Source organism: Geotrypetes seraphini, chromosome 6 (assembly GCF_902459505.1).
Source record: "Geotrypetes seraphini chromosome 6, aGeoSer1.1, whole genome shotgun sequence".
Classification (NCBI taxonomy): domain Eukaryota; kingdom Metazoa; phylum Chordata; class Amphibia; order Gymnophiona; family Dermophiidae; genus Geotrypetes; species Geotrypetes seraphini.
In genome coordinates this window covers 20,763,759-20,776,177 of record NC_047089.1, presented here as the reverse complement: position 1 = coordinate 20,776,177, position 12,419 = coordinate 20,763,759, and the positions used below count along the sequence as shown (strand labels likewise).

The window sequence follows — 12,419 nt, the reverse complement described above, 5'->3', positions numbered from 1 at the left end:
CAAAAGGAAAGATTTATAAACTATAACGAGTTTTACCTCATGCAAAATTGTCATTTTTTTAATAAGACATTATAACTATTTTTTCTGAGGCCCTCCAAGTACCTACAAATTCAAAAATGTGGCCCTGCAAAAGGTTTGAGTTTGAGACCACTGGCTTAACTGTAACCATGACATCCTGTTTGTCTTTGGGAAGCAGAGCTGTGCTTGTGATGTCATAATGCCTCATTCCACCAATAAGAGCCAACCTCATCAGTGATGTCACAATGGCTTGATTGTCCTGTTCTCCCCTCTGCCCTCCAACCCAGCCAGCAGATTAACCGTTCCCCTTAACTCAGTGGTCTCAAACTCTTTAATAAGCCATTAATTCTTTTTTTTCTGAGGCCCTTCAAGTACCTACAAATCCAAAATGTGGCCCTGCAAAGGGTTTGAGTTGGAGACCGCTGAGTTAGAGGATGGCAGGTTGGCAGGGATATTCAATGGCACTAAGGGCCAGATTTTGCAACGAGTGCCAGTATCAGCCAGTGCCTCTAAACCCGGCACCAGTCACATGTCAATCAAGTACCAGCGCCAGTTGCAGAATTGCGGCCAGATCAAACATAGGTACCAGAAATGTAGGCCGGGTTTTGAAGGCTCATATTTCCAGCGCCCATGTTTGACATGAATCACATCTACGGAAGTTTCTGCCAGGGCCTAAGGTCATTTCTGGCGTTATCCACACCTCTGTTCACCTTAGAAACTGGTAGACGCCTCCATAGATTAGGCGGGCGCCTATCCTTTTTTTAAATATGATTTTAATTGCCTTTAAATGATGTGGTCAATTACCAATTAAGTTAGGCCTATCTTCTGGCCCTGCTTCCAAAATCAGGACCTAATCCCCATATAGCCCTGGACAATCCATTTAAGAGGCCAGGAGCCCCTCCTGGCCATTTAAATGGCTTTGAATATCGGGTGCTTTATTTTTATGATTGCTATAAAAAGGAATCATTAGATTTCTCTTTCACTTCTTTTGAAGAGCTGGAGTTTAAAGCATAGGGTAGCAAATTGCTGACGTTCCAATAAAAATGAACGCTAGCCAAGTGACATGCTGTTTTAGCGCATCGCATGAGCCTTAAGTCCACAGGATATTGTTAGCCAGTTGGCCTCTAGTTATTCTTTCACCAGAGCTATCTGCTTACTGCTCAGTCAGAGACGTGTTTTCCCTGTAGGGATCATTGCAACATAAGGCTGCAAACATTTCCTATTGTGCTTTCGCTTCACATTCTATCAAATCAACAAGTACAATGATCCCTATGTCAAAGAATAGATTCTGCTCTGAATTCAGAAGTCGTGTCATTTTGTAAAGGTCTTGCGAGTAAAATTGGCTCTCTGCTGTGCTCAGGCTCCATAAAGGATCTTCCACATCATGTAAACAGCAGAGTTGTGGCTTTTGTGGTGTCGACAGAGTGACACTTCGCCTGGCTCCCCTGTGGGAAAGATGCTATTATTTCACGGTACTGTGAAGACCATGGGTAGTATGTAATTGTATTATAGCTGGATTGGCCACGTCATAAGAATGGATTTATATAGTATCAAAATCCTATGTCTAAAAACATCTTTAGCTAGTTCTTATACTGGCCCAGAAAAAAAGTGTCTTGGGCTACAAAAGATTTTTTAAAAACATTTCTTATACACAACCTGCAAGCCTATAAAATATATCAACCAGGTATACATTCAAGTACAGTAGGTATTTTCTGCGCCTTAAGAGTTCACAATCTAAGGGGCCCTTTTATCTGCCATCATGTTTCTCTAACCATAAAGTTCTATGACATCACAATGCAGGTGTAAAGAGCCTTAGCCTATAGGAAGAGGAGATGCAAATGTTAAGGGCCTTAACCAATAGGGAGAGGAAGAGATAGTGGATGCTGCGGATGGAAAGACTGGATGGGCCATTTGGCCTTTATCTGCCATCATGGTTCTATGTTTCTATAACCATAAAGTTCTATGACATCACAATGCAGGTGTAAAGAGCCATAGCCTATAAGAAGAGGAGATGCAAATGTTAAGAGCCTTAGCCAATAGGGAGAGGAGGAGATAGTGGATGCTGCAGATGGGAAGTTTGGCCTTTATCTACCATCATGTTTCTTTGTTTCTATATAACAATTCAAAAAATAATCACCTTATTTCCACATAAATAATCAGTGGGTTAAGTGTATATAGCCCTTGATGGAAACTGCTCCAACTTTGTTGATTGGGCTGAGAACTTTTCAGTGGCCCCTCGTAGTTCTGGTTGCTAAGTTCAATGAGGTGATCTCTGCCTGCGAATATTTATACTTTTTAAAATGTGGCTGAAATGAAGAGAATGAAGTTGCGTGCAGTTGGATGGATGGACTTTTATAGAAACATGATGGCAGATAAAGCCCAAATGGCCCATCCAGTCTGTCCATCCGCAGCATCCACTATATCCTCCCGATTGGCTAAGGCTCTTTACACCTGCATTGTGAGGTCACAGAGCTTTATGGTTCTAGAAACATGATGGCAGATAAAGGCCACATGGTCCATCTAGTTTGCCCATCCGCAGTATCAGAGCTGTCAAGGAACTCAGTTGCAGGTAAAAGACTTTTTGGCCTGTCCTGTTTTTGAGCTTGCATCCCAAAGCAATGTGGTCTTTGTAATACTTGATTCTACCCATTGAAATCAGTGCTGCAGGTCCCATAATGCACCATGATAGCATTGTTAAGAAATCCAGGACTGGCCTAAAGTCTCCTTCCTGGAACTGGTTAACTTGGCGATTTATGTTATTGGTTAAGATGAAAAAAGTATTGATTACATATTTTGAAAGCTTCATCTTCTGTGAGAACCCTCCAATCCTTTCCACTATGAGTTTACTGCATACCTCACTTGCACTTGTTTGAAATACTGCTCAGTGTATAAATCTGTCTTTGTGTCTAGATGAAACATGTCATCCACAATAGCTGCAAATATTTAATAAATTTTCAGCTGAAATTATAGTCATTTGCACCAAAAGATCAAACACCACAGCATCCCATGAGTAAGGTTTTGCAAGCCAAGTATCGGGACTACTATTTCATTAGCACCTCATCTTATCTACATGTGAAGAAAGAGATGGTGGTTCTGAGGGTTTGCTTGGAGTCTTCTCTGACAATGGGAAAACAAATTTTGAAGACCATTAAAGGGGGATATGCTCAGCTATATATTTTGCACAGGCTGAAATCTTTGATTTCAGATCAGTGGTGAAAGGGTTAATATTGTCAAGATTAGATTATTGCAACTCCCTATATCTCATTACATTACTGACTTCTATTCCGCCTGTACCTTGCAGTTCAAGGCGGATTACATCTGAAGATAACTGGACATTTCCAGGAAAAATTACAATTTAGGGAGCTGGTTACATAATTGAGTCTTAGGGAGAAATTACAAGATAGGTAGAAAATTGAAGATAACATCAGAAGAAAGACTGGACGTTTACAGGGAAATTACAGTTTAGGGGCTGGTTACATAGTTGAGTCTTAGAGGGGAAATTACAGGAGAGGAGGGGAATTGAGGGGGTGGGGTTTACAGGTGAGGGGGAAGGACAAGGAGGGAGTTAAGATATCTGGATAAATTTTTTGAATAGCAGGGTTTTGATTTCTTTTCGAAATGATTTGAAGTCGCTTGTTGCTGTCAGCAGGTTGGAGATGAAGGGGTCTAGTTTCGCTGCTTGCGTTGCTAGTAGGTAGTCATATATCTTCTTGTGCTGAGTTCCTTTGAATGGGGGTAGGAAAATGGGGAATGAGTTCTCCTTTGTCTGGTTATGAGGTTCCGATTTAGGCGATTGTTTAGGTGGGTGGGTACAGTACCATTTATTACTTTGAATAATAGACAGTATAATTTGAATTGAATTCGAGCTTGTATAGGTAGCCAGTGTGAATCTAGGTAGGCATTGGTGATGTGGTCAAATTTTCCAAGTGAATAGATCAGTTTGAGAGCTGTGTTTTGTACAGTCTGTAATTGTTTTATTAAGTTTGTGGGGCATGGTAGGTAGAGGATATTGCAGTAGTCCACTTGACTTAGGACTAGGGATTGGAGTATGAGCCTGTATTGCTCTTTGTCGAAGAATTTTCTTATTTTTCGTAGATTGCGCATGGTTAAAAATGCTTTTTGAGTAGACAAAATATAAGCTGTTGCTGTTGAATTCAGCTGCGAAGCTGATTACTGGGGTCTCTAGAATAACCCATATTACACTGGCTTCCAGTACAGCAGAGAGTGCAATATAAGTTTTATATCAGATGGCCCTAGTGTATTTTCAAACGTTACTGGAAATATATCGACCAGGAAGAACGTTGAGGTCCGAGGGTGGGATGAGATTGACAGTGACTAGGGAATTGGGAGTGTACTATGGACCCATGCTAACATTTAGCATGTATTAAGACAGGCCATATGGTAAAAAATGCCATGTTAGCTGCTTAACGTGGCAATGGGTGGGATCGGGCGGAGTGATAAATGGTCTTTCCTGACAGCGAACATGCACACACTTAAGCTGGGAAGAGGCCAAGGAGGAGAAAGAGAGGAAAAAGAGTAATCTTGTAGTAATGGGCCTTCCCAACATACCCCGCTGTGTATAAATACCCTCTCCATGTCTGATCCCCATAAAATCACTAGCTGCCCCTGGCCACCCCGAACTAGCAGCCAAACCCTGCCCCCTAAAGTCCATTGCCTGGCCCCTGCAGTCAAACCCCACCCCAATCCCTTCCCCTAATTGCCCTCCATGGGGCTCTCTCAGGGGTGATGCCAGATGGTGGCAGGAGTGGCATGCCAGATGGTGGCAGGGGTGATGGTGGCAGGGGTGGCATACCAGATGGTGGCAGGGGTTATGGTGGCAGATGGTGATGGTGGCAGGTGTTATGGTGGCAGGGGTGGCATGCCAGATGGTGGCAGGGGTGATGGTGACATGCCAGATGATGGTAGGGGTGATGGCAGATGGTGATGGTGGCAGGGGTTATGGTGGAAGGGGTGGCATGCCAGATGGTGGCAGGGGTGATGGTGGCATGCCAGATGATGGTAGGGGTGATGGCAGATGGTGATGGTGGCAGGGGTTATGGTGGAAGGGGTGGCATGCCAGATGGTGGCAGGGGTGATGGTGGCAGATGGTGATGGTGGATGATGATGGCAGATGATGGGGTGATGGCAGATGGTGATGGTGGCAGGGGTTATGGTGGATGGGGTGATGATGGCAGATGATGGCAGGGGTGATGCCAGATGGTGGCAGCGTCCCTCCTCTACCTTTAAAATGGGGCCTCTATCCCCTAGCGCCAACAGGAGGTTTGGTTGCTGGAAGGGAAGGGAGGAGACTGAAGCACCTAGAGATGTAGGGCTGGGGATTGGCTATTGAAGGGTGAAGTGGAGGATCTTGGCGTTACGTGCAATGGCAGATAACGTAGATGTCCGCACTTTCTGCCACTACATGTAACACAATGCCTGTGAGGGAGGTACGCTAAATGCAAGTTAGATGTTGGCCACACCCCCTACAATTAACACACTGGGCTTTGTACTTCCCATGCTATGGATTGCGAACCACCATACAGAGACTGCAAAACTGTACCACACTTTAGTTAAAGGGCCGCATAATCTTCCTATACACAGTTTGTTTAATTTTTTTTAAGTATCACAACTCTCCCACCGAGAATTTAGATCCTTGCTACTACTTTACACCCCCTTTCACTAAACCGCGATAGCGGTCATTAGCACAGGGAACCGCGCTGAATGCTCCACCCTGCGTCTGACGCTCATAGGAACTCTGTGAGCATCGGGAGCAGCGCGGAGCATTCCGCACGGCTCCCTGCGCTAATACTGCTATCTCGGTTTAGTAAAAGGGGAGGGGGTTAATTAGGCAATAGGATGTCATATTTGCATTCTGAATAAGAAGTGTACGTTTCTACAAACTATATGATGTGTCTCAGTCTTCATTTGTTTCCTCTCCTATTGGCTTTTTCTGGGGTTGCTTTGATCTGATGTAGGCATGTAGCTTTTGGAATCTAATCAGAAAACATTGTTAATTCCCCCCCCAAAAAAAAAAAATGGTAACACAAGTAACATTTCTATTGAGCTCTCTCTCTCTGTACTCAACTAACTAACACAGTAACTACAAAGCTTTATTCTGCATTCAAGGATATTGTACCCTCTTTCATTTCTCTCTGTCTCACCTTCTACCTTTATCCTTTTCGTTCTTGGTTTTTTTTCTCCAGTCCTTTTTGGGAAAAGGTAGATAAGAACTTTGCCTATTTCTCTTTTTAGGTTTGGGATTTAGTATCGCAGGTGGGATAGGGAATCAGCATATTCTTGGAGATAACAGCATTTATGTTACCAAAATTATTGACGGAGGAGCAGCTCAAAAGGATGGACGGTTGCAAGTGGGAGATAGGCTTCTAATGGTGAGTATGGCAAACTGAACCTTGCTCCTTTTAGGGCCCCTTTTACAAAGCTGCAGCAGCGATGCTGCCACATTAAATGCACCGAAGCCCATAGAAACTGAATGGGCTTCGGTGCATATACTGCGGCAGCATCGCTTCCATGACTTTGTAAAAGGAGCCTTTACTGAATATATGTTTTGTGTATTATGATGCTATTCGTATGGATCTTATTTCCTTTCCGTATTTTGTCATGACCTTCATTTTTGTTATTTTGTTGAAACTGCATTTTTTTTTTTTCTGAAAATTGGTACATTTGTCAGAAACAATCCAGATCATAATACCAAATTTCTGCAGAATCAACTCCATACTGCGGAAAAAAAAAAAGGCAAAAATGTACCCCTCACTTTTATGAAGCCATGTTAGGCTTTTTTTTAACCCTTTCAGGACCAAGGGACATATTTGTCCCATAACTTTAAAATCCTATAAATTTTGATTGGGATAGTCTACAGTTCTAAATTTGATATGTACGGATTCCATATGATACTGCCTTTATGTAAACAAACTGGTTCCGACATTCATTCATTAGCGTCGTTTACAGATTGACGAGAAGATTCACTTGCCACACTGTCCATAAGCCAGAAGTTTGATTTTTTAAATAAAAATAATGATATTTCACAAAAAAATCAATTTTTTGGCATCTGCAAGCCCTTTTTACCATAAAAATGTCGTCAAAACCACAAAAATTGGCCTACGATCCTTATGGTCCTGAAAGGGTTAATCACCGGCTGCAGAGATATCATACAACAATGTTGTATCTGAAGGCGTCACTCCCATTCCCACTAACGTTTTGTGAATACCCCACCACTTCTTTAGGGCTGTTGGACAGTTCTGTGTTCCAATCATCTGACTAGTGATGGTGAAACCCAAAGAACTGCGAATATAAAAATAGAGGTCCAACAGCCCTGAAGAAGTGATGCAAGATCCACAAAACGTTACCGTAGGTGGAAATGGAAGAACATAAGAATAGCCTTACTGGGTCAGTCCAATGGTCCATCAAGCCCGGTAGCCTGTTCTCACGGTGGCCAATCCAGGTCCCTAATACCTGGCCAAAACCCAAAAAGTAGCAACATTCCAGGTTCTCAAAGAATAGCAAGATTCCGGAACCCCAATGAGAGCAACATTCCAGAGCTGAGATTGTGATGTCATAATGCCTCAGAGCCAACCTCATCAGTGATGTTACAGTGGCTTAATTGTCATATTCTTTGCTCACATAAGAACATAAGAATAGCCATACTGGGTCAGTCCAATGGTCCATCAAGCCCGGTAGCCTGTTCTCATGGTGGCCAATCCAGGTCCCTAGTACCTGGCCAAAACCCAAAAAGTAGCAACATTCCAGGTTCTCAAAGAATAGCAAGATTCCGGAACCCCAATGAGAGCAACATTCCAGAGCTGAGATTGTGATGTCATAATGTCTCATTCCACAGTGCCTTAGAGCCAACCTCATCAGTGATGTTACAGTGGCTTAATTGTCATATTCTTTGCTCACATAAGAACATAAGAATAGCCATACTGGGTCAGTCCAATGGTCCATCAAGCCCGGTAGCCTGTTCTCACGGTGGCCAATCCAGGTCCCTAGTACCTGGCCAAAACCCAAAAAGTAGCAACATTCCAGGTTCTCAAAGAATAGCAAGATTCCGGAACCCCAATGAGAGCAACATTCCAGAGCTGAGATTGTGATGTCATAATGTCTCATTCCACAGTGCCTTAGAGCCAACCTCATCAGTGATGTTACAGTGGCTTAATTGTCATATTCTTTGCTCACATAAGAACATAAGAATAGCCATACTGGGTCAGTCCAATGGTCCATCAAGCCCGGTAGCCTGTTCTCACGGTGGCCAATCCAGGTCCCTAGTACCTGGCCAAAACCCAAAAAGTAGCAACATTCCAGGTTCTCAAAGAATAGCAAGATTCCGGAACCCCAATGAGAGCAACATTCCAGAGCTGAGATTGTGATGTCATAATGTCTCATTCCACAGTGCCTTAGAGCCAACCTCATCAGTGATGTTACAGTGGCTTAATTGTCATATTCTTTGCTCACATAAGAACATAAGAATAGCCATACTGGGTCAGTCCAATGGTCCATCAAGCCCGGTAGCCTGTTCTCATGGTGGCCAATCCAGGTCCCTAGTACCTGGCCAAAACCCAAAAAGTAGCAACATTTCAGGTTCTCAAAGAATAGCAAGATTCCGGAACCCCAATGAGAGCAACATTCCAGAGCTGAGATTGTGATGTCGTAATGCCTCATTCCACAGTGTCTCAGAGCCATCATCATCAGTGGCTTCATTGTCCTATATCCAAGGAGTAGCAGCATTCCATGCTACCAATACAGGGCAAGCAATGGCTTCCCCCTTGTCTTTCTCAATAACAGCCTATGGACTTTTCCTCCAGGAACTTGACCAAACCCATATTTCAGTTATTTTGTTTTTTATGCCAATGAAGTCTAGTGGGTAGAACCAAGCATACAGTGGTTCACCCATGATCTGAGGCTTTTTCTTTCGTCTTAGTGGATGCTTTCAAACACAACATTGTTGTATAAGTGGGGAGAGTTAGTATATCAAAAGAAATTAATATATGGAATACAAAAATATTTATAAGTGTGCTCAGAGACCCAGAGACAGCAAAAGTGTTACTCATCTCAACTTTAGGCTCAAAATATCATCGCCAATACATAAATAATTTGAAGAAATATATCAAAGAGTTCTTTTTACTTTACATAGCAATATCAGGGTTCCGACATGGACCATGTTTCAACATCTGCTTCAGGGGTGACGGGACAATCGCACGCCAGACACCAGCCGACAATCGAGCGCTGACAATTTGGCGCAAGACACAAGCGTGCCACAGGAAAACTTAGTTTTAAAGAGCTCCGACGGAGGTGTGTGTGGGGGAACCCCCCACTTTACTGCATACTGTTCACACTGCCGTTGGGGGGGTTGGGGAGGGTGCAACCCCCCACATTATAGAGAAAACGGAACTTTTTCCGAAAAAAATCAGAAAAAGTTCCGTTTTCTCTATAATGGAGGATTCCAACCCCCCAAACACCCCCCCTAACAGCAGCGAGAACACTATGCAGTAAAGTGGGGGTTCCCCCCCACACACTCCCATTGGAGCTCTTTACAACTAAGTTTTCCTGTGGCGGCTTGTGTCTTGCGCTGAATTGTCTGCCCTCCATTGTCGGCGCGCTGGTGTCTTGTGCACGACTGACTATGAACCGCTTCAGGGAACCCAATGCAAGGACTTAGCCTAAAAGCAAATTCCAATCTTTTAAATCTGCCTCTGTTAGAAAAATGAAGACCGACAGTGTTTCGGCAAAAGCCTTCATCAGGAGTCCAATCAATCAGTCCCCTTACAAAGTACAAAACTGGAACTCGGAGCTTCTTTGTTTGCTCTGAAGAAGCTTAGGGCTCCTTTTACAAAGGTGCGCTAGCGTTTTTAATGCACGCACCGGATTAGCGCACGCTAGCCAAAAATCTACCGCCTGCTGAAAAGGAGGCAGTAGCGGTTAGAGGGCCTTTGTAAAAGGAGCCCTTAGTTTTCAACCGTAGCTCCAGTTTTCTACTTTGTAAGGGGATTGATTGATTGGACTTCTTTTGCCAAAACACTGTCAGTGTTGAGTCATAGCTAAGGCGCGCTAAACACTAACACAGGGGTGTCCAACCTTTTGGCTTCCCTGGGCCGCATTGGCCCCAAAAAATGTTTCTGGGGCCGCACAAATGTGCAAATGCTGCAGCAAGTCAGAGGAGGGAGCCAGCAAGACCGTAAACACCCAGGGGCAGCAGAGGAAAACACTGCGTCGCCCTCAACCGGGGCCGCACAAAATACTTCACGGGCCGCAGGTTGGACACCCCTGCGCTAACATGTCCATTATATTCTATGGGGTTTTTTTTTTTGGGGGGGGGGTATTTCTACTACTAGGGAACAAAAATATTCTATAATTGTGATAATATACTAAATAACTACATATATGTCACAATGTTGTGAATTTTATAATGTTCATTAAAATATTCTTTTAAATAGTGGTCAGACCCACGAAACACAGGCTGCCATCAGACCATCATAGCACCATTTATGTCTTATACCACCATATGTTATAATAAAGCAACCTTGTGACTAATATCTCCTCCCGAGACCAGAGCAAAGCCCACACTCTCGGGAAGAGATAATCCTTTCCTGAGGAAGCACGTATATTGGGAAACTCGAGTCGAAGGGAGGATTTGTGTTTCTTGGCTTCCAGGAGCTATTTTAAAGAAAGCATGAGCACTTTATAATGCTGCGCTGCTTAGAGTCACGTGATGTGCTGAGCCAGGCAAGACGTGTTCTGCTCGAGCTCCGGGGCCCTAGATCCCCCTGCACCCGTTTACTGCTGATTTTCCACATTTTTGGCTGTGACTTGTGCTTTTGCGGTGTATGGATCGCTTCCTTCAGTCGGGCAGCCCTACTACCATGAGCGGGAAATCTAGCCGCGCTACCAAAGATCGGGAGGTAAGAGCCTCGCGTGCCAACACCAAGATGGCGGCGGTGGCTGAGTCGGGTTCCGCGCTCCCACTTTCGGCGGCCCATATCGAAGCCTTGTCGGCTTCCGTGGTGCGGGCGTTGGATGCCCGATTCGATCAACTCTCCTCTCAGTTGGCCTCCTTGGAATCCGCAATCACTGAGACCACCAGACGCACCGGGGAACTGGAGCATTGAGTAGCCCACGTGGAGGACGCTCACGATGCCTCGGCAGTGGAACTCTCCTCCTTGAAAGATTTGATTCGGCGGCACGAAGACAAGCTGGAAGATTTAGAAAACCGCTCCAGACGGGATAATTTGCGTCTCATTGGACTGCCTGAGACGGTCTCAGATGCCAGTTTAATTGCCACTCTGGAGTCCTGGCTGCAGTCTGAGCTGCCGCTCCCTGCTGAGATGGGGCCCCTTAGATTGGAACGGGCTCACCGCCTGGGGCGACGGTCCGATGGCCATACCCGGGCGCGGGTTACTATCTTTAAAGTGTTGAATTCGGCGCATAAGGCTGAACTGATGCGGCATTATAGGAAAAAACGAAACATGCTTGCTTTTGATGGGGCCACAGTACGTTTGTTCCAGGACTACTCCCCTACATTGCAGGACCGGCGTCGTCGGTTTTCCAGGATCTGCTCGGCCCTCTTTGAACGTAAGCATCGGTTCCAGCTTTCCTATCCTGCCACCCTGAGGATTTGGACTACCGACGGCTGGAGAAGCTATGCTACCGCTGAGGAAGCGCAGGCCTATCTGGATGCCCTCCCCGGGGAATCTGGCCCATCCTCAGCCCCTTGAGGCCCTGGGAGCCTTGGTGCTGGTCTCTGTTTGTATTGGTTTTTTCTTTGGTTCCTTGGGGCCTATTTTTGGATGGGACCTGGTTACACTCTTGCCTGTGGCTTAGTCTCTAACATTTCTGAACTGTGTTCTCCTTCCCTGGGGTGTGGAGGAGTGAGCCTGTGCTATGGACCATCCTCGCTGTTGATCCGGGCAGCCGGTTCTTGTCCTCCCTGCAGTCCTGCCTAAAGTTTGGCTCCTCACATTGTTGTACTATGTTTTCCTGCCCGGGGGGTCTGGAGCTGTGAGTCTGTTCCTTGGGCTATCCTGGTTGCTGAGCCGAGCGGACAGTTGTCGCCCACCTATAGTCTGGCCGGTGGTCGGGCCTCTGACATTCCTGAGTACTGTCCCCCTTTCCTGGAGCACTGAAGTATTGACCCTGTGTTTTGGTAATCCTGGATGCTGAACCGGGCAGGCGGTTCTAGCTTCAGTTGGGCCTACCGGTGGACTTGGTGTGCCCCCTATACATTGCTCGCCTCCTGTGGACTCCTTGGATAGGGTTTGTGGTCTTTTTAGGGGACTAGGATTGTTGGACAGGTTTAAGCTGTGCCTTCGCCTTTTTGCACGCCGTTAAGGCGCGTTGTATTTTGTTTATTGTTTGCATCCATTTTCAGTTCAACAATTTTCCTTTATCATGGC

The 12,419-nt window shown here is 45.1% G+C and overlaps 1 protein-coding gene across 1 annotated transcript in view; it reads left to right on the top strand.

The window, feature by feature from the left end:
- The window catches only part of DLG2 (discs large MAGUK scaffold protein 2), a 1,272,293-nt gene that overhangs the window by 802,011 nt on the left and 457,863 nt on the right, over positions 1 to 12,419 (top strand). Inside the window, exon 10 of the mRNA XM_033948577.1 lies at positions 6,271 to 6,407. Coding sequence (XP_033804468.1) covers positions 6,271 to 6,407 — 137 coding nt within the window. The remainder of the gene's footprint in view (positions 1 to 6,270; positions 6,408 to 12,419) is intronic.